At 40.9% G+C, this 23,146-nt stretch overlaps 3 protein-coding genes across 3 annotated transcripts in view; 1 reads left to right on the top strand and 2 right to left on the bottom strand.

Annotated features, from left to right (window-relative positions):
* The window catches only part of emc8 (ER membrane protein complex subunit 8), a 417,930-nt gene that overhangs the window by 271,645 nt on the left and 123,139 nt on the right, over positions 1-23,146 (top strand). The window lies entirely within an intron of this gene.
* On the bottom strand, positions 12,747-18,561 carry irf8 (interferon regulatory factor 8). The gene is made up of 8 exons (XM_082183044.1): positions 17,377-18,561; positions 16,698-16,881; positions 16,421-16,497; positions 16,170-16,278; positions 15,913-15,954; positions 14,949-15,335; positions 14,274-14,389; positions 12,747-13,382 (listed from the first exon to the last, which is right to left on the bottom strand). Exons 1-8 carry the CDS (start codon positions 17,542-17,544, stop codon positions 13,191-13,193), a joined length of 1,275 nt encoding a protein of 424 aa, XP_082039170.1. The 5' UTR covers positions 17,545-18,561; the 3' UTR covers positions 12,747-13,190.
* The window catches only part of dusp22a (dual specificity phosphatase 22a), a 103,038-nt gene continuing 98,866 nt past the window's right edge, over positions 18,975-23,146 (bottom strand). Inside the window, exon 7 of the mRNA XM_082183117.1 lies at positions 18,975-20,173. Within this exon, the coding sequence (XP_082039243.1) occupies positions 19,991-20,173 (183 nt within the window). The 3' untranslated portion in view covers positions 18,975-19,990. The remainder of the gene's footprint in view (positions 20,174-23,146) is intronic.

The following is a 23,146-nucleotide window of genomic DNA, read 5'->3' as shown; positions in this document are numbered from 1 at the left end:
CACACCAGTAATGTATTTTTCTAAGGCATATTTGTAAAAGCTACTTAAATGTCCTAATTTAACTAGGTCTAATCCTGGCTTAATCTAAGCCCTGTCCATGAAACCAGGCCTATATCTTTTTAAGAAGCCTTTATGAACCTTAATGCTTAGGGTTGCCAGTTGGCAAGAGTTTAGATCCCCCAATCAATGCTTTTCTCTTAAAAAGAATGAGTAGCATGAGCCTGCAGTCTCAAGACTGCAGTCCTACCTAGGACCACATTTCTAAGACCCTAGTATTTTTTAAATGTATATCAGTTTATATTATTTTATAGAACTTTCTATTCAATTATTGTATTAGTATTAGTATTACTAATTTCAGGAATGATTTGCTGTTTTAATTACTTAAATGTAATTTATATAGTCTTCTAACCAACCCCTAACTCTAAACATAACTGTAATCCTCTTGAAATATTTAACCTAATTTGTGTCAATGTATAAGTCCCAATATTCTGGTTTAAAATAGTTTTCTTGGAAAGATAGGCTTTATTATTCAATGTGGAAGTAAGCTATTTTCTGTGTATGTATGACACTTCCTTTTCATTAGCAGCAGCACAGTGTGGTGTTTCTCATCTGATGTGCGACTGGTGTTATGGATTAACTGGGGATCGTGTGAACTGGGGACATGCGTGTACACGCAAATCATTTTCCCTGACTTTCCAGCAGATGTTAGACGGCAACAGATTCGTTGCATTCAATATTCCACAGAGTATAGATAAAAAAAAAAAAACATTATTCATAAACATTGATATGAGTATAAGACCTTTTTGATTTTGCTCTTTCTGTTCTTGCGTATGTGATGGCCTTTAAAGAAAGTTTACTTTGTGTTGTGATACATAATATGCTGTGTCCATATGCTTTCCTGTCACGCTCACAAACCATGCCCACGTTAACATGAGACATTCTTTTCAATGGATGATTTAAATGTTTCCAGTTTCTGCCATTGAAGTAAAATTGTAAGTATTTTCTTGCAACACTTGTGTATCATCATAGGCAGATATGTTTGTAGTGTACTGTCATATATTCTAATGACAAACGACAACATATCTCGCTTTAGTTCAAATTAGCCAGTAGATAAAGCAAACAGATTACAACTGTAGTGGCTGGACCAATCAGACATGCAATTATTCATTATATTTAAATATAATCCAATGGACCCCGCAAAACCATAACATACAAAGGTCCAAGCAAGCGCGAGCTGGTTCCTAGGAGTCTGTTTCCCTTTTGAAAGGGAAATCGCGCTGCGTCCCCAAGAGGGCGCTATGAGGAATGCCTCCGGCATGACCGGTGTCTCAAGCATGAATCTAAACTTGACAATTAACTTGACATTGGTGGGCAGCAGCCTATGACATCATCACCGGTATGACCGTGAGTATAAAAGGGCACCTGTGAAATATGTCATCCTTTTCTTGTCTTCAGGAGACTGTTTGTTTGAGTGTCTAAACAAGGCAAAAACTATGGCCAGCACTAGCACCATGAGTTTTAGGAAGTGTGTTCATCCGTGTTCATTATGTGCATGGGCGAGGAGCATGCACGGTCAGTCCTTGAGGGGGCTGTTTGCGTGCATTATTACCATCAGGAAGCTTTTGAGAAGTTAATGAATAGTTATCTTTCATCAGTGGCCAGCGAAAGTGAGCTGCTGTATATCCTGTTATCGCTCACGTCATCTGATCTCTCCTACGCTCATCGCCCTGAGCCAGGATGAGCAGGACGAGGCTGTTGAGGATGTCTCTAAAGCCTGGAACACACCAAGCCGACGGTCGGCCGTCGGGCAGTTTCCGTGCGTCGGCCGACTAAATCTTCTCAGTGTGTTCCGCAACGTTGGCTGAAATTGGTCCTCATCAGCTTTGTAACGGCCGATTCGACATGTTGAATCGGCGTCGGGCCGTCGGTGAAAGAGGGAACTCTGATTGGCTGTTCAGCTTAGTGACCGAGTAAGTGCACGAGAATAATGGCAAAACAGCGAGCAAAGTCAAAACGGTACAGATAGAAGGCTGTTCTAATGATATGTCATCTTACCTGAGTGTTCCTTGGTGAATATTTCAATATTAACACGAGAGGAGTGGAATAAAGAAAGTGTTTAGCAGGATTGATATTCAAAACGGTAAGCACGCACTGCATTGTTTACGGTTTGTGTAACTGCAGCCGGCAGCGTCGGTTTCCCTTTTTGAATGACGAATATAGACAAATATATCTGCAGAAATAGACAGCTGTCTCATTTACACGCAGGCGCAGAACGCGCATTCTAGCTAACAGTCGGCAGTAGTTCTCTCGGTGTGTTCAAGTGCAGCTTTTTACCCCGACGCGAGGCGACAACACAGTCGGCTTTCATCAGTGCTAGTTCGTCGGCATCGGCTTGGTGTGTTCCAGGCTTAACAGTAACGTTTTTTTGGCGAGGGCGAACCGACGACCGGGGCGGCATTTTTTCCTGACACATGGGGGGCGGCACGAGCAGTAAAAAATTTATTAAAAAATCCTCTGCGCCGCGAAGCGGTTTTCTATTATCTATCATTTCACTGTGTGGGGAATTGGCAAATTGGCGCCCCTGCATGCTGAGAAGGTGCCGTGCACAGAAGCTGTGTGAGAAGGTGAAAGGGGAGGGTGGCGCGGGGGACAGTTCACCTCTGGGTCTCTCCTAAATGGAACGGACATGGGGGGGGGGACTACGGAGGATCCACTGTATAAAGCAATACTGTAATGGAATTAGTGGGCTAAAGTCAGTCACACCTCGACTTTCTTCCAAATAACGCATATTTCATTCATAATATTATAAATATAACAGGGCAATCTGTTGATTGTCAAGTGCCAAATAAACACAGAGATGGACAGGAAAAGGTCAAAGCCATCAGGTGCCCAATTTAGGGGGAAAAAAGAAAAGAAGAAGAGGAGAAATGAGCAAAAGATGAAGGTATGAAACTATGTTCTCTCTGCATGATTACGGTATCCATGTCATGAATGAAGGGCTAATGTTAATTGGTGGGTTTAACTCTTTTACTCTTTAACTCGTTTGTTAGCATTTTTTCTATGATGCTTGCGATGCTTCTACAACAATAATTCGGTTTTAACTCAACAAACACAAGATCTAATTTCACCATAATATTGTGCTTTGCAACAAAACTGTTACAAGTTCAGTTCAGTTATTATTTATTTCCATCAGTTGGGTTAATGTTAGGCCTGACATCACACTGAGGTGTGGAGATCTTGGGGAAAGCCATATTCTGCGTGCATCAATCATTCGCAGGTAAAATAATGCTGATGTGGGGGGGATGCAGGAATATGGTTATGCATCAATGCAGCAGCAGGTCAGGCTGGTAGCGGCCTTGCACACGATGGCCATGCAGCAGGCCTACCAGGCTGACCTACTGAAGGACCTGGACTTGGGGCACCACCCTGAGGAGGTGGAGGAGCTGCGCCATTCCACCGATTTGGCTCTCTGTGCCACAAAACAGACAGCCACCGCGATCGGTCAATCCATGGCGGCCATGGTGGCTACAGAGAGGCACCTCTGAGTAAACCTGGCCGACATCGGGAGAAAGAGAGAAATGAGACGTGGTCAGGAAGTTTCGGGAGGCAAAGGCATGCTCCAGGTCCACACCTCAAGCCATGAAGGTGCAGGCCCATCCGAGCCCAAGGACTGGAGGCAGGACCGGAAGGCGAGCGGTTCTTCAAGGGGTAGAGCCACTTCTTCATTGTTCTTCATCACCCAATTGATTGCTCCTGTCTGCCTTGCTGCTGGTTTGCATCTTTTAAGCTCCGTATAGCTTCCTGTTTTCTCTGAAATTGAATCTCTATTTCAGTCCTCTATTATAATTCCTTGTTGTTTGTATTGCTAAATATAACTTATCAACATATATTAGATATTGTCTAATATTGCCTATCACATTAATCTGACATCGCTAGCTTTTATCTAAATCGTTATCGCTAGCACAAAATGCTAGTATCTCGCTAGCCTGTTAACCTGCCATCCGTGCTTGCCGTCTTTTTTTCTCTTGCGCGCTCATGCCTTTTACACATCTATCAAACAACTGTGGTAAGTAGGATCAGTCAACAAACACGGTGAGTAATGTCTTCTCCTGTTATTGTCACTTGCACTTCGTGTCACAGAGTATAGCATTCTCTGTCAGCACTGAGAGCTTTACATGTGATAAATGCAGGGAGATAGTCAGGCTGACGGAGAAGATTTCAGAACTAGAGACACGCATCCACACTTTAATTGAGGAAAGTAAGAATGCAGGGGCTTTAGATACTGCATTGGATGCGACTAGCTTAGTGAACTATGTACATTGTTCGGTTCTGACTGTAGAGCCCATGCAGCAGGGCAACTGGATGACCATGAGACGCTGTAGTCGCGAGACAAAACACCACTCTTCCGTTCCGATTACAACATTAAACAGGTTCTCCCCACTCAGTGAAACACCCACTGAGAATCCTGCTGAATGTGCCCTAGTTATTGGTGATTCTATTACACGGAATGTGAAAATAGAGACACCAGCCACCATAGTCACATGTTTGCCAGGAGCCAGAGTGCCTGACATCAAAGCAAGTTTAAAAGTGCTGGCTGATGCTATTCGTAAATTCTCTAAGATTATTATTTACATTGGCACTAATGATGTTCAACTTCGCCAGTCGGAGATCACTAAAATTAATGTTAAAGAGGTGTGTGAACTCGCAAGTACAATGTCAGCACTGTAATTTGCTCTGGCCCACTTCCTGTTCGCCGGAGTGATGAGATACTTAGTAGACTGTCCTCACTCAATGGCTGGCTGTCTAAGTGGTGTCCGCAAAATAATATAGGGTTCAATGACAATCGGAAATGTTTTTGGGGAAGACCTGACCTGTTGAAAAGAGATGGTATTCATCCCTCCTGGGATAGTGCTGCTCTTCTCTCTAGTTATATGGCACATAGTCTTAGAGCTCAAACATGACGATTTGGGGCTCAGGTCAGGAAGCAGACAGACTGTCTAGACCGACCGTCTGCTAGCTGTCTCACGTCACTGAGGTCAGATAAATCTAGATATCATCATATAGAGACTGTGTGCCCTATCTTGCACCCAGCGCAATTAACTTTGTACACCGATGCATGTATCATTCCTATTCTGCACCCGACGCACAGCGGACTTTTCCCTCGACAGACGCACGTCGGTAAATTAGGAAATGAACTTGCGCTCCCGGGGGCGGTTCAGCGAAAAGAGGAGGCGTGTTCCGGCGCAAACGTTCCCTAGTGCTATTTTGCAGTTCCAGAAAACAATTCCGCCGCAGACCAGGAAAAACCTAGTCTAAAGTCAGTGGCGCGTTTTCAGTGGCGCGTTCAGATACTATTTTAAGGGCGCATGCTTGGCAATAATGTAGCGTGTGCACAACGCGCATACACTTTGTTTCTCTCATCTATACACAGACGCAGCAGTTGCCATTTTTGCAAACCATACATAATTACAAGGATAAATATTCCACTTGAGGGAAATCATTGTGGTGTCCATGAAGATGTGAAAAAATAGGCATAAATCTAGCTTACACATTTACCAAAATTATTATATGCCTGTTTAACCGAAGCTAATTTGGGTGGGTTTCTCCCATCCCCATACAATGTCACTTCTCTGTCTTTTACGGCCCTGACGAGAACGTCGGTCTCCTCGGCTATGACCCACTCCTGGCGTGCGCCTGGCAAATCCGCCATTATAATAGCCATCCGCCATGGAACAAGCGCGCCTGCTCTTAAAGGGAATGTGAGATGATGCTCTGATTGGTTTATTTTACGTTACGCACAAACCACACTTGGGCCCAATGCAAATCTAAAATGGGTTGGTCTGAAGTAGCTAAATCACTCATAGTGTTGCTATTTTCCTAATTACTCACCGAGTGGTTAGTGGTGTTCGTTGATGATTAAAAACAAATATATCGGCGCAATGTATGATTTCAATCCGTGTTATTTGCTATAGTGGAACTATTTTTTCAGATACCTCACAACCGCGTATAAACTTCCGCTCGATATTTGAGTTTGAAGCGTCTTTTCCGTTTCCGGTAGCGCAGTAATATCCACGAGCAATGAGTCCTCCAACAGAAATCAATGGGATTTTACAAAATGCCAAATAAAACACGACAGAAACTGTATTTCGCTACGCTACTTGTTTTGGAACATCAACGAACATCACTAACCACTCGGTGAGTTACACAGTTTTGAAAACGAACGTTAAGGGTTGTTTTAAGGACATGTTTGTGCATGCCCATAGCCAGCCACTCTGAAGCGGTCAAAGGAGATTCTAAACGAGTCAAAAAGTCGAGACAGGACCCATCGGCAAAATTTCTGTGTCCAGCACTCTAGTTCATCTAAAACAAACCAGAAAAGAGACTCAAAGTGCTAAATTCCGGAATTATCCTTTAACCTCCTGGGGTCGACAATTGCGCCGGCGCGATAGGCTCGCTTTTTTTCTTATCAGTTCAAAAGAGACTCAAAATACTCTGTTGACTTTGATCTTACAAACAAGTTTCAGACATCAATCGATCCTGTTAAGTGTGTATTATTTTTGTGTATACTTACAATAAAAACAAAGTGTTGTGCTTTTTGCCAAATAAAGCAAAATAAACATGATGCGAGTTCTGCCTTCTCTCTGTCAGTGAAGTCAATTCTGAAACGCGTCCGAAAATGAACCATAACTCAGTGAATACTCAGTCAAACAGGCATACAGACACACAGGCATGAAGCTTGAATTCTCTTCTTTTAAATGAAGTAATTTTTATAAAAAAAACTAATATTGTATGAAATGTATGAAAAGAGAGAGATGTCAGTCGTTCTCATCTCATCTCATTAAGTTTTAATGTGACCCTGCCCGCGGAGAGCGCGCGCTATTCAAATGCAAATGATCTGAGACAATCCATGCAAACCCGTGAAACGCCCACATCAGCTCGATAACACACACCGCAAGTTCACTTTCAGACTCGTGTACTTTACGACGCTGTGAGGAATAATACTATCTTAATAATAATCCTGGAAAATTTACCTCAGAAGTGCTGGAAGTTTCATTTCGAGGAGCAACAGATCCAGCTGAGGAATAGGTCAGTTCTATATTTGCTTTGTTCTAATCGCTTGTGTAGCTACTACAGCTGGCAAAAATACTGTTTAAAAATGGATCGCGTTTTTGTGTGTGAATGAATGAACAGCTTTTACCAAACTCTATTGCTATACTGAGATGAGTAAAAATTTACTACAAAAATCGGATAGATTATAAAGTTTTTACTGTAAAATACTGCCACATCAAATATGCTTATAATGTTGCCAATTTCTGCTCATATGTTATACACTCACCTAAAGGATTATTAGGAACACCTGTTCAATTTCTCATTAATGCAATTATCTAATCAACCAATCACATGTCAGTTGCTTCAATGCATTTAGGGGTGTGGTCCTGGTCAAGACAATCTCCTGAACTCCAAACTGAATGTCAGAATGGGACAGAAAGGTGATTTAAGCAATTTTGAGCGTGGCATGGTTGTTGGTGCCAGACGGGCCGGTCTGAGTATTTCACAATCTGGTCAGTTACTGGGATTTTCACGCACAACCATTTTTAGGGTTTACAAAGAATGGTGTGAAAAGGGAAAAACATCCAGTATGCGGCAGTCCTGTGGGTGAAAATGCCTTGTTGATGCTAGAGGTCAGAGGAGAATGGGCCGACTGATTCAAGCTGATAGAAGAGCAACTTTGACTGAAATAACCACTCGTTACAACCGAGGTATGCAGCAAAGCATTTGTGAAGCCACAACACACACAACCTTGAGGCGGATGGGCTACAACAGCAGAAGACCCCACCGGGTACCACTCATCTCCACTACAAATAGGAAAAAGAGGCTACAATTTGCACAAGCTCACCAAAATTGGACAGTTGGACAGTCAAGGGGTTCCTCTGGGGAATGTACCAGCAAGGAGAATGGTGGTGACAACCAATGCTTCTCTGACAGGTTGGGGGGCTGTCTGGCTAGGCAGAACAGTCAGAGGCTCATGGGTGTTCCCCTGGACCATGGAACACATCAATGTGCTGGAGCTGAGAGCAATCTATCTGTCTTTGAGACACTTCATTCCGTTCCTACAGGACAAGCATGCCCTTGTAAGGACCGACAATATATCGGCAGTCTATCACATCAATCATCAAGGAGGTACCAGGTCATTGCACTGCCTCCAGGAAACCAGGAGACTTATGTTTTGGGTCTACCCGAGACTCGCCTCTCTCAGACAGTCTCCGATCGGCCAAACTGGACCTCTCCCGGGGGAATGGCGATGAACGGCCAAGGTGGGCCTTTGGGACTGGATGCGGGGGGCTCTGGGACTCTCACGAGTGGCCGGGGGGGGGGGGGGGGGGGGGGGGTGTGCTTGACTAGTGCTTGATTCTAGTTTATGCTTTCTTCAGTCACATCAATTCTAAAAGATCTAAAACACTATTAGATCAATCAAGTAATCAAACTTGCAGTGTTTCAACCTGATCCTGATCTCTCTTGTACAGAGCTTGATCTTACTACCTTATGTCCAGTTTGAGCACTTCGCACATACATTGAGTGCACACAGTCGTTACGACATCCACACACTGTGTGTTTTGATAAGAAAAAGTGTCGGAAAACCAGCCTCGAAACAGCGTCTATCACATTGGATAGTAGACACTATTGCACAAGCATACTCCAGTCAGAGCTCACCAGTCCCAGGGAACCTGGTAGCTCATTCTACCAGGAGTCTGGCCACATCCTGGGCAGCACTGAAGGGGGTGGCACTAACGAACATATGCGCAGTGGCATCATGGAGCTCACCTTGTACCTTTGCCAGGTATTACAGGGTCAATGTGGCGGACCCAAGTTATACTTATAGCTTATATATATATAGCTTTTGGAGACTCCGATTCAAAACTCCCAGGTCTGCCCACCCTCTGATGCAGCGATTGACATCTGTTCATCATGGGGAATGCCGAAGGAAACGACTGGTACACACCTCGTGGATGGTCCAGCACGTTCCATCGGTGGTTCAACTGGCTGTGGAGCGTGGGAGGGATGAGGGTTCCTAGGGGGTTGGTTCCTCGAAGGAAGGGAACTAGACTTCTCAGTAATTCTGAAGATATTACTATAGATTACAGCAACACTCGTTTTTATAACAGTAATCTTGAGGGTGGACTCATTTAAAGTAATGTAATTGTCTGGTTTTAGCCAGGTTTCTGTCAGACACAACATGTCTAGGTTATAATATGTAATCGAATATTCAGCAACCCGAGCTTTATCATTTGTTCATCTGTATTATATATATATATATATATATATTTATTTATTTTATTTATTTATTTTTGAACATTGATTCAATTTTTACTCTTAAATGGGAGTTTTTTGTATTTCCTAATTCGGGGAACAGACACAGTCTCTACACATGATGATATCTAGGTGAAGAGTCTCTGGGCCCTATTTTAACGATCTAAGCGCATGGTGTAAAGCGTACGGCGCAAGTTCACTTAGGTTGTGTCCAAATCCACTTTTGCTAGTTTAACGATGGGAAAAATGGTCTAAAAGCATTGTCCCTATTCTCATAATGAATAATGGGTATGTTTTGGGATTTACGTGCATTACACCAATCAGAGTCTCATCTCCCATTCCCTTTAAATGCCAGCTGCGCTCGCGCCATGGCAGATTCGCTATTTACATGACGGAATTTGATAGTGGAAAGACCGAAGCCGTCTCCATAGCGCAAACGGAACTGCTCGTGCGCGAGGTAAAAGTGCGCAAACAGACTATCTACGGTACAAGCTGGATTCCACCATATCTTTTTTGGACACAATCATAATCTTTTACGTTGTAATCCTTTTATTTTAAATATTTGGCATGTTTGTGTGCTGCTGCCCTGTGTGTTTAATAAGTAGAGTGTACACGCGTTGTGGACCTGCCTATAGGCGCACATTACTAACGCACTCATTAAATAAATAAAAATATTGCGCCATTGACTTTAGACCAGGTTTCATTTGGTCAATGGCGCAGTCTATTTGTGTTGCCTCAAAATAGCAATGCGCCAACAATGCGCTATTGAGTATTACTGCATTTGCTATTAAAACAAAACACGCAGGACGTGAAAATGATAACTGCAGTGCGTTGGACTGAAACTAGCAAAAAGGGATCTATGCTCCCTGGGGCTCCGCCCGGTTAGTATTTTCAAGTAGTTAGGCTCTCTGTGAAGCCTCCCTGAATGCTATCTCTTGAATTTAGCATTGTTGGCCTCCTCTCGCTATAGAGAGTTGCTCTGCTGAGGCCTCCACTCCCCAGATCACCACTCGGAGCCCTGCTTAAAAACAAAATTGTTAGGCGCATGGTGTTCCTTCTTGAATATCTGTTCTTAGCATCAGACATAGTGAGCCTCCTCTCATTATAGAGAAGCGACATGTTGAGGCTTGTGTCCTTGAAGCTTAGACAGCGGGGCTGTTCTTCTGCCTTTAAACTCGAGCATTGCTTCCTAGCATTAAAATGTAGTTTGGACTGCGAGTGTTGCTAGGCCTCCTCTCACTAGAGGGAGTTTTCTTACTGAGGTCTCCGCTCCATTAGGGCCGCTAGGATGGCATTTGCACAGCTAAAATGTAATTGGATTCCTGGCTACTGTGAAAATGATGCACATTTGTTCAAATCACATCATGGGCTATACAGATTCTTAGAGGTTTCTATAAATTAAAAGAACATATAATCAAGTACGAGCCTTTACTGTCATGTATTATCGGGGATATTTTAGTGGATTCACTCTGCATTTAAATGCGGTCGGTTGTCTCTCCTGAAACTCTGCTCAATGCTGTGCTCAACGCTGTGCTCAATGCTGCAAATCGTGTTGTAATTAGAAACCTTTGAAGTTCTTTAGACTGCAGTGTATGAACACAAATAAGCATGGGACAGTTTGAAAGCAGCAGCCTATCAGTGGGTACTAAAATAAGTTGAAATAGTCTTGGCACTTGAACCTGCAGTCCGCCTATGCCTATTGTTTCCCGACCCGCACCGCAAATGACCCCGCAAATATTATTCAGGTACCCTCCCGCATGCAGGACTCTGAGTTGGGGGAAGGTGGCCACATGCAACAGTACAGGCCATAGGAAAGACACATATGGTCCATAGAAAAGGACTTCCTTCTTCTTCTGGTTGCTGTTCATGTGAAAAGACTGGAGACATCCAGTCAGACTGCGGGACCTTTACCCCAGTGCACAGCCATGCAGCCGGAGGAGCCTCAAGTTAGAACCAGCCCTGTCGTAACTTCCCCGTGCATAACCGAGTCAGAATAAAATCGCAAGCTTATTTCTTCATTCAACCTAGAAGAACTTGATTGCAACTTCACCACCATTAGTTTAATCTCTTAGCATCTGGACACTCGTTCAACGGCTAAGACATTGCAAGTATATCGTATATAATCACATCCTGCCAGTGTTTGCTAATGGACACTTAGGCCCTGTCCTAAATGTCACCCTAAGCCCTCCTGGTCTTCAAGTCCACACTTTTGTGACATAATGCCCCTGTGGCCAAGTCTGCAAGACTGCAAGTGCACATAAAGTGTGCATTTGGGCCTTAGTTCCAGAAACAATTAATTAACACTGATTGGCAGATGGAATCAAAGGGTCATCCTGGTTAGCATGGCCTCATTAGCCCCTGCTGGTAGTTACATGTCCTAATTATACCATCTGCAAAAAGCATCCTTCTCCATCAGAAGACATACAGAGTTAGCCATGTTTTGATCAAATAAATATGTTTGCCAAGCAACATTAAAATTGTAAATATTTCAGTAATTTTTACCAGTAGCCCATGTTTTTTTGGAGGGATCTTATACTTCCGGGGGTCCTATTGAAGCTGAGCAAGTGCCATTAAGATGAATGGGAATGCTAACAGTAGCTTTCTTCAGGTATTATAGACCTCTCTGGATGGCACCACAAGATGGTGCACAGGCCCTGGTGGTGCACTAGCAACTACCACTGTTGACTGTCCATTTCAAGCTTTAAAGTGTCAACAACATGTCAACAACAACACCTTCATGTACACATGCAAGCCAAATATCATAAATGACTTTAAATTGTACATAGACCTTTTGGAACAAACTAAAAACAAAAAAGCACTGAAACTATTTAAATGCAATGAAATGTATCCAACTTTTTTCCTGGCAGCTGATGTTCTTAATAATATGACTATGCAATACCCATTGTACTTGTGGCATTAAAAAAAAATTGTCCCACTTTAAATTAGGTGTCTTTAACTACTATTTCCTAACATTTAAATTACTAATTTAATACAATGCACTTATTGTGTGCACGTTTTTACATTGTACTTATATTTAAAAAAAATACCTGCATGTAATTACAGCTGTAAAAAAATTCTGTAATTACATCTATCTAAACCTTAACTTACCCTTAAACCTACCCATACCCCCAAACCTGTCCTTAACTTTAGCCGTATCCACCTTAATAGCAGCTAAAGCATGAACACAAGTACATTGTACTTATTTTTGATGCAAAGTACATAGTAGTTAAAGGTATAGCGGAGGATCTTTCCAAATTTTAGATAAGACCCGCCCTCTCCACTTTTTGAAAAGTTTGATTGATTCACCAGAATGATTGACAATTAGGAGGACCGATAGTATAGGTTACCCACCAGGAAGTAAAACATCCTCCGCTATACCTTTAAGGACACCTAAACGTGTGACAGTACACAACTTATAGATCAGTTAGACAACCAGCTTATCAAAATAATTTCTTTAATTATACATAGATTTCTCATTTAACATTTATTGTGCATTCAACTCATTTCTAAAAAATAATAGAAACAATCAATAGAAAAATCAATATAAAAATGAAAGATAGTAAAACCTATCAACTTTACAGTGCATAGTAAAAAGAAATTAACAATGACATTTCAAATGTTTAGGGCAAAATCAATATAAAAAAAGTAATATATACAGAGTTAAAAAAAGAAATTCACTTTCCTCTAACAAATGAGTATGTAATCCCTGAGAACATTGCAAACCTTCTGTCAGATGCTGTTTTCAGCCTTGATGCTATGCACAGATAGCACACCAAAAGGTCAATCGTTTTCTTTATGTAATGACAATGTAAAAGCATAATTTTGTGTCGTGAACATGAACTGACTCATTATTTGAGACAAGACTGGCTCCGAGTTCTGCCTCAGACCGGAATCGGCAGGTTGTCCCTGAAACAGGAAGCTTGTTGGGGAACCGGGTAGCTGCACAGATCCTGATATATGCGAGCCATCTGATCACTGGCCATGTCATCTGAGATCTCCAAATTCCCACTGCTATACTGGGATCGCCGGGCGGTCACTGTATCCACCAGTTGCTGACAATTCAATGCTGTGATCTGTTTGGATAAAGAATTAGGTTATTCCTGTGTTTCATAGTGTTTTCAATTCAGGTAATTAAGAAAATGAATAGAAAAATGTGAAAAGAAGATAATTGTACACAAGTAACCTAACAAATGTAATTAATGTTAATAAATTAGTCTTTAAGGTTCAGTTTAACACTTTACAATAATGTTCAATAAGTTAATGCACTAGGTATCATACACTAACAATGAACAACTTTTTACAGCTTTAATTAATCTAGGTTAATAATAATGATAACACTTTACAATAAGGTCTCGTTTGTTAACATTAGTTGATGTATTAACTAACATGAACTAACAATGAGCAATACATTTGTTACAGTATTTATTAATCTTTGTTAATGTTAGTTAATAACAATACAGCTATTCATTGTTTATTCATGTTAGTTCACAGTGCATTACCTAATGTTAACAAATACAACATTTGATTTTAATGATGTATTAGTAAATGTTGAAATTAATATTAACTAAGATTAATAAATGCTGTAGAAGTACTGTTCATTCTTAGTCCATGTTAGCCAAAGTAGTTAACTAATGAAACCTTATTGTTACCATGTTAATTTATAAATCTACATTTTTTTAATAATGCATTAATATAAATAGCTAATTCATACATCTAAAAATCTATTAGTATATGTAAAAATTTACATTTACTTAGATTAATAAATGCTGTAAAATAATTATCCATTGTTAGTTCAGGATACCAAATTGAACTTCACTGTAAAGTGTTAGTTTTATTTATTTATTTTATTTATACAAATTATTTTAACATAATATAAAGAAAGCTTGTTTTAATATCATGAATTGGAGAATACACTAAATTAGATCATTCATGTTTGTAAATATAATACATTTTATATTAATTACCTGCACAATGATTAATTTGCTCTTGACAGTGCTGAAATCATTAAACTCTTCCCCAAAGCAAAGCATGATGGTGGGCTCTGGAGGGTGACAATGACCCTCTTGATATAACTGCAGTGCTGCAAGAAAATAAAACAAACAAATGTAAATATTTCTTATTTTTATGTGTGATCTAAATTTTATCAGTTGTTGATTAGTACATAATTAATAAATCAGGTCAATTGTATTTCAATAATAAGGACAATAAATAAATTGGGTTACACTTTAAGTTGTCATTGTTACAGGGTAATTATATATTTAAGTACAGAGTAATATTAAGCAACTACATGTACTTACTATAGGGTTAGGGTATGATTATGATTTGGTTGAGGGTTAGTTGCATGTAATTATGCATAATTTACTGTTATTACTATGGTAAGTACATGTAACATATGTAACAAGGACACTGTAAAATAAAGTGTTACCATGAATTGATAAACTAAACTCATACATTAAAATGTATTTATTTATTTAAGAGTTATTTACTTTGACGATAACTTTATTAATGATCTTTCAGTACCTTATATATACTACATATACTGACATGCAATTGTGAATGTATTTCAACAGTCTAGTACTGAAATAGACTTTAGACAAAAAATCTGGAGTTATAACATGTCTAGAAGGATCTTTGTTTACCTTGCAGGAACCTGGCAGTGTCAAAGATCTTCACCACAGCATCTCGCTCTAGTTTGCCAGGGTTGGGGTTGTACTGAGTATCCTGGCCACTCCAGAATACTCTGCTCTGACACAGACGCTTGATAAAGATGCCCTCTCGGTTGGCACGCAGCAGTACGCCACGCTCCAAGTGACTGAAGAGCTTACGGGTGACATGACGCTGGCGTTCGTTCTCAATGAGGTCAACGGACGGGAAGCGGATGTTCTGGAGGCTGTCCGGTCCATACAAGAAGCCATTAGGCAAAGGGGGCTGACAGGGGGAGATACGGCATCCCTCTGGATGAGTGGTAACCATGCTGCCTACCAGCCGACCTCCATAGTAGAAACCGATCATCATCTGAGAGAACGCTGGAGGCATGGAGAAATTTGCGGTCAATCATCCCACTCAAACAACAGTAAGATAACAAGGAGTTAAAACAGGGTTCTGAGGGTTTTCCATGATTTTTCTATAGTCAACTCTATTTACTTGGAAGGATTTAAAAAATTAATATAGATAATGTTCTCTTCAAAGTATATATATATACACCATGATATTTCCAGGTTTTCCAGAAGTAGGAACCCTAAAATTATTAATTAATTAATCAAATACTAAATTAATTCTACCATGGTCACTCTGGATATGGAGGCTATAAAAGATCAAAGATCTGTCTTTTTTTGGGGACAGTCATGGCCTAATGGTTAGAGAGTCAGTTGCAGGTTTGCAAAGCACCTACAGTAACTCCCAATCGCTCCCCGGGCGCCACAGCAAAATGGCTGCCCATTGCTCCGGGTGTGTGTGTGTTTTTTCACTACTCACTACTCCTAATGTGTGTGCACTAACTTGGATGGGTTAAATGCAGAGGAAAATCCTGAGTATGAGTTACCATACTTGGTCTTGACATGTCACTTTCACTTTTTCACTTTACATACAACAGAAATTACATACCAGCACTGAATGTCCCTGCAGGATCCTGATGAACAACAGCAGCTGTGAATGTACATAAAACACATCAATATGAACACAAACGAGAAATTAGTCAATCTTACACCGTGTGTAGCATTTACATGTGCAGCAGTGTTATTTTTACAATTTCTATTTATTATTTTTGAAATCAGTTCTCTAGAAAGTACTTTTAAATTGACTTTTATCTTCTTTCCTGAAAATTATTCAAATGTAAAGAAACAAGTCATAATCAGTGGTACCATTGTGAGATCCTTGCTGCCACCATTCCTGCACTGAAATCATGTTACTGCCTTCTTCCAGGGGAGAATGGCTACGCTTCAGGATGCCATTGTATTCCTCATTTGAAGACTGCACACAAACATTTTGTAGACATGAGTCATCAGAAAAATGTCACCACAGTCCACAATAAATCTTTAATCCCCTCAATTCCTTCATCCTTCATCATTCTAAAGGAAAACAGAGCAGTTAACAGGTGGAGAAATGACAATACCTCTTTAGTAGGTCCATCCAGGTCTGGTGAGCAGCCCATGACATTGGGGTCAATGTCAGTGATTGTGCCTTTACCCACTACAAAATAAAATATATGCCATTAATTCACTTAAATTGTAAAGACAATGGGATATTTAGATAAATAGTAAAGGCTCACTCCGTAGAGTCACTGAACTTCTTTTAATGTATGCCTGTAATAATTTGCCTCTGTGCTATTTCTAATGTTTCTTGGAAAAGAAAAACAAAGCACACACACACACACACACAAACACACATACACTTCTGTTCCTCCTCTGGCACAATCCGGTACACTTTGTAAGGCTCAGAGATGTCAAGCTGGGATCGGTCAGTAACTTCCTCAAAATCTGGGCTCTTGTTGAGTGCACAGCGCAATCTGGTCTTCCATGTCGCTGGTTCAGCTTTATCCCCCTCCTTAAACTTCCCTTTAAATATCGCCCACGCCTGTGAAAACACATGCTTAGTCAGACATCACCACAACATCAGAATTACTCTAAAGAAATAGACTTGTAAGGTAACTGAGAAGCTGAATATGGTGCACATTAGTAGAATGATAGAATGATATTTGATGATTCTTGATGAGAGAATTCATCTTTTTTTCTTTTTTTAGAATGATATACAAACAGGCAAATTATTTAATTAATATAATAACTATAAGAAATATAATTTAGTACCCCCACCAACCAATATTTACTGTAAGAAAAGAAAAATAGTGGGACCTATTCTTCGATCGGTTTTAACGTTATTAGTTAATTTAAACATAAGATGCACATTCAGATGTTATGCTTGTGGAACCTTTTGTGTACCCTATGACATCATCTAAATACATAGAATCTTATGATCTACAGATTACAAAATAATGGTATACTTTTATCAAACAAACATACACCATTATTATTATTATTATATTATTATTATTATTATTAAATTAACGCTTACTTTGAAAATGGACGCATCCACCTCTTGGTTGTAGTCTTGTTTTCCTGCATGTTTCCAAGGGATTCGAAACATGGTGTGGTTCTCATCCTCCCATAGCAGTCCATTATATATGTTACTGTTTATCTGTTCTATAAGCCACTGTTTCAGTCTGCGACCACCCGGATTCATCCTTTACAGTCTTACTTAACTCTTATGCCGTTACAGCGGGCTGCTGAGTAATATACATTTCACATTCACAACTATCCACGCAGCTTTATTTATAATGAAAAGGACACCCGCTCAAGTGAATAAAGAATGTCGTGACAGCGGATTGGTCTGCGCAACGCCCAGGCGTCCAATCACTACGCGTTATGGCTGGCGATATATGAATATGTAAATTACATTCTGTGAAGCGGACGCATTTACGAGAAATCTCAGTCTAGTTCTCTGGAGGTGTGAAGTGACCTGAGGGGTAAGAGGGGAATAAGTCTTTACAGGCTCAACCTCTTGATACCTAAACCCAGAAACTGAAGTTTCCTAAATATCCCACAGGTTGGATCTGAAGATAAATATCCTAAAAATAAAACACTTGTTCATATGCCAGTATATAGTCTATTGATGCAGGTTTGATTTAAGAGATATCAGGAATTTGGTTTGTTCAAACCATCAATGGTTATGGCATTCTTGATGAGTTTAAGGTTTATGTACACATACTGTACATAAACCTTAAACTGTTCAGATTATGAATCATATACAGCATACAGCAACAGTTGTCTATTTCATGCTACAAACATGTTATGTGAATTAACATTGTTTGTCCTATAATATATAAAAAAAAAAAGTATCTCTTAATTGGAAAGCAAACAAATGTTTCACAATCATGACTCAAATGGTTGTGGTTCATCATCAGAGCATCCATAGATTTAATAATGAACAGTTAAATAAAGCCTGATTGTGGTGGCATGTTCTGAAATGGTTGACATCTCATGTCAAAGCCACGTCTAACCTGCTGTCAGGAAGTTTAAAGATCATGTGGAAACCTTAAAAAGCGGATCTTGGAAAGGTGAGGTCGTATGCTGGTGGTGTGTTTGAGGATATGAGCACAGGTAGTGGTCGTCGTGAAGGAGTTTTCTCTTTAAGACAGTTTGAGAGGAAGCTGAACATGACAGGATTAATAAAAATAAGTCATTCTTTACTGGTTCAACACAGTGTGAAGTAGGGCTAGGCAATAATATAGCTAAATTGGTAATGTAATCTATTTTTTTTTGGGGGGGGGGGGGGGGGGTCTTAGCATGCAAGTAAAAAGTGCATTCAAATCATTGTGATTCATACCATGTTGCTTAATGTATAGTAAAGTATATAATATATACACAAAGGAAAAATACATAATTTATGTCTGTGTTTTTCTTAAAGAAGCTACTTTGTTGGTATTTTAACTAAACCCAATTCATCACTTTATATAAGGTTCTCACATTAACGTAATAATAATGGGCTAAATATAAGCTCTTGTTTAATAACATTGTTGAATGTTTGCAATAAAATATCTTGCAAACAGTATATATATATATAGCCTATATAGGAAATAAAAATAATAAATCATACAATAGCAGTCCAAATACTACATTTAATAAGGATACTTTAATGTTTTAGTGTAGTTTATCACTTAAATATTATTTATACCATAATTTCAAAGCTGAAAAATCTAAATGCATCCTTCTTTTTTTATTTATTTTTTATAAAATGCAACACTTATGGTTACTCAAGCTAACAGACTCAAGCAGACTTAAAGGGATAGTTCACTTTGAAATTCATTTTTGGTATGTTTTAGCTTACCTCAAGGAAGCGAGCGGTTTGTGTGAGAAAACGAACAGTATTTATATAGTTTTTACCTCTTATACACAGCCATGTCGAAGTGATCTGATCTGACGTGTACGCAGACTGGTGCATAGATATATACACTAGATGTCGCCTTAAAGAAATTCGTTCCAATGAACTGCCGTAGACAAGGCGACATCTAGTGTGTATATATCTATGCACCAGTCTGCGTACACGTCAGATCAGATCACTTCGACATGGCTGTGTATAAGAGGTAAAAACGATATAAAGACTGTTCGTTTTCTCACACAAACCGCTCGTTTCGTGTCTTAGGCCATCAATGTGTACTTACGATGGGGAATTGTTTAATTTGGACGACGGGGAATTGTTTTAATTTGGACTCTGTGCTTGTGTTTTGAGGCGGTGACCATCGACCTGCATTATATGACTGACAGACAAGAACGGTTTGACCTAAAAATATCAAAATTGAAACTACTGCGGAAAAAAAGACACCTACATCTTGGATGCCCTTGAGGTAAGCTAAAACATACCAAAAATTTATTTCAAAGTGAACTATCCCTTTAAGGGATTTAATGAAAAAAAAGAAAAAGAAATTCCCTTTGAATCATAGTGCTTAATGATCTCAAGATGAATCTGAACACTTCAGAGTGCTCACATTAGCATGGCTAGAAAATAAAGGCGAGTGCTCTGCAATCTCTCTTTTGAAATGAACTGCACATGTGGAACTGCCTCACATGCCATTACTGTCCAGCTAGGCTTAAAGCATGTGGTAAAGCAGAGACTGGTGTCATGTCTGCTTTCATCTGTTGCTGCCTGGTGCACTGTATTGGTTGCAGGATAGAGGGTAAATGCGAGAGCTCTGGCTCATCCACTCTGGATCATTTTGTCGCCCCTGTTCTGCATATAGACTCAGTAAAGCTTTGACTTGTTCCTGGTCTTCAAATGGGCTGGGTGTATAGCTGGCCCGCAACCATGCCCGGTACTGAAAGAGGGAGAGAGAGAGAAAGCAATTGTGTTAACCTGCTCTGTCATCAAAACCAGAACAGACTGAAGGTTGTGGTATTACTCAGAGATGACAGCTTATTTTCAGTTGCTGTGCATGGTTTGGGGTAGAGACAAAAAAGGGAAATCATAACATCGTTCTGTATGCCATTTTAATATGTCAATTTTTTTCCTGATGTCTAACTGAAAGTAGATTTGTGTTGTCAGGGGCCGTTCTCTGTTGTACTGGGGCAACCTCAGTGACTCAATTGCGTTTCTTTACATAAACAAAAACTTGTTGAGTGACAATCTTTCATTTGCTCATTAAAAGGACGGCCCCATGCAAACGCCTACTGGAAACAGGCTTTTCTGGAAAATCTTAAACACACAAGAAATTAATTGGTTAGAAATCAGTTTCACTTTTGGTCACAATGCCCTGATCAAATGTTGAACAAAAATTAAGTGATCAAACCAGAATCACTCCCTCAATAGGTGTTGGTATGGCAGTGGCTGAATGGTATGACTGAATTTTTCCTAGGAATCCCATGCAGGGTTTTCATCTGGGAATGGCATCACAATGTTTTGATAAAAGCTCTGTTTAAATAACCTTATCCTCACATCACCCCCCTATCATCAGTAGGTTATTTTCCACAGAAATCTGTATCATCCATTAGAAACACACCATCTCAGTATGCATTCATGTATTTAACAGTCTAGTGCAGTGCAGCTATGTCATGTCTTGAGGAGGGAGTTGGGAATTCCCTGGCACATAGCCCTGCTCAGGGTCTGTGCTGGAATAGAGTGGGAGGACAGACATCCGGTTAGTTTCCAGGCAGACTGTCCTAAATAGTTTAGGCATGCCGCACCACATGTTTTCACATGTTGTATACTAATACATCCTCATACTTAGAGCCATTTTTTAATCACTAATATCCTAAATAACTCAAACAACTGACTGCAAAAGTATATTTGTTACAAATGTACACTGTTAAAACACACACTTGACTATTTTTCTTATCTTAAAAATCATCTGATCTAAAGACTTATGCTAAAAAATGCTTGACATTGGTTTAGACAAATATACATTGAATGAATTTGCTCAAAAACTAAAGTAAAATTTAGCCAACAAGTGTCCAGTATAGATGGGCACAGCAACTCCTTCAGTACTGCTTAAAAAGCATGCCAGGATACCAAAAGATGGGTAAAAAAATAAAATAAAATAATAATAGTGATAGTGATAATTAGTAGGTGTGTGTGTGGTTCTGGTATATGTTGTGGGGAAATTCTTTTGGTCCCCATGAGGAAAACAGCTTATAAATCATCCTAAATTATGTTTTTTGAAAATGTAAAAATGCAGAAAATTTTCTGTTATGGGTAGGTTTAGGTTGACACAGCAGAGCAGGAATTAGAATACACATATGACCCGAGTACGGGATGCATATTGAGAACTCAGAGGTATCCAGCCTGCAGGGTGGAAAGTTTCAACCTCGAGATGGCAAGAGGGGTCTTGCCGAGGGAAAACACGTGCTCGGAGGACACTTACCGTGGAATATACACATGTGGGGGTTGCCCAACCGGAGAACCATGCACATGGAGGGACCTAACCGATAAAGAGGGCTGGCCAACTGGGCATGCACTCTGGTGATGGCATCAACAGTGCAGGAGGAACTCAGGGTCTATGGAGAAATCATCTGAGTAAAATAACGCACGTATCCAGTCCGTGGAGTGGAATGGCGCAGCAAGATATGATACCGAGCAGGTCCTACTTACTGGCTACTGGAAGCGAGTACACGAGAGGACACTGTCTCTACACAGAGATTGTAGAATCTTGTGAAAGTGTTAGGTGTCACCCAGCCTGCAGCTCTACAGATGTCTGTTAGCGAGGCGCCATGCGCTAGAGCGCAGGAGGAAGCCACACTACTGGTGGAGTGTGCCTTCACCTCTAGGGGGCATGGCAGGCCCTGTGCCTGGTAAGCCAAGACAATGGCGTCCACCATCCAGTGAGATAGCCTCTGCTTGGAGAGAGCCTTTCCCTTCAGCTTCCCACCAAAACAGAAAGAGCTGGTCTGAGGTCCTGAAACACTGCGTTCTGTCTAAGTAAGCACGAAGGACGCATACTGGACAGAGCAGTGCCAAGGCTGGGTCTGCCTCTTCCGAGGGCAGCACTTGCAGGTTCACCACCTGATCCCTGAAAGGAGTGGTGGGAACCTTGGGCACATATCCAGGCCGGGGTCTCAAGATGACGTGAGAGTTAGCTGGTCCGAATTCCAGGCACGCTTTGTCAACCGAAAATGCCTGCTGGTCCCCTATCCTCTTGATGGAGGCCAAAGCAACCAGGAGCGCCATCTTCATAGAGAGGTACTTAAGCTCAACTGAGTGCAATGGCTCAAAGGGAGCTCTCTGCAGTGCAGATAGACCCACTGCGAGGTCCCAAGAGGGCATATGAGGGGGGCAGGGAGGACCCCTCCTGGCCCCCCTAAGGAACCTTATGACCTGGTCATGCTCTCCTACCGTCTTGGACTCCACAAGGTCGTGGTGCGCAGAGTAAACTTGTTCCTGGTAAAATCAGCAGCAGTGGGACGTCTCTGGATACGAACCCTGTGTTGCCTGAGTCAACGTCTTGATTGGAAGCCTATGAAGGGTTTGGTTCAAGACGCGCAGGTCCAGGATTGGTTGTAACCCACCGCTCTACTTGGGTACAATGAAGTACAGGCTGTAGAAGTCAGACTTAATCTCGGCTGGAGGGACGGTCTCGATCGCACCCTTCGCCAGTAGGGCGGCGACCTCCGCATGCATGACGGGCATAGCCACCCACCATGGTATAGCGGACTCCCCGAAAGCGGGTAGGAGACGTGCAAACTGAATCGCATAGTACAGCCTGATAGTTCGCGCGGGACAGATTGGGAAGCTCTAGCCAGGCTCCCAAAAACTGAACCAGCGGGGTCATGTGAACTACAGGCGTACCCACGATGGG

This window comes from Leuciscus leuciscus, assembly GCF_965113295.1.
Source record: "Leuciscus leuciscus genome assembly, chromosome: 10".
NCBI classification, from domain to species: domain Eukaryota; kingdom Metazoa; phylum Chordata; class Actinopteri; order Cypriniformes; family Leuciscidae; genus Leuciscus; species Leuciscus leuciscus.
Note: the sequence above shows the minus strand (reverse complement) of the source record. Positions and strands in the feature narration are given on the sequence as shown.

What these genes read in the sequence shown, in the direction of transcription:
- irf8 (XM_082183044.1), bottom strand. Translation starts at nt 17,544, where the DNA reads ATGAATCCGGGTGGTCGCAGACTGAAACAGTGGCTTATAGAACAGATA. An exon ending in GCCAGAGGAGGAACAGAAGT is followed by an intron (nt 16,498 to 16,697) that starts GTATGTGTGTTT and finishes TTTATTTTGTAG; the next exon opens with TGGGTAAAGGCACAATCACT. An exon ending in GCAGCAAGGATCTCACAATG is followed by an intron (nt 15,955 to 16,169) that starts GTACCACTGATT and finishes GTACATTCACAG; the next exon opens with CTGCTGTTGTTCATCAGGAT.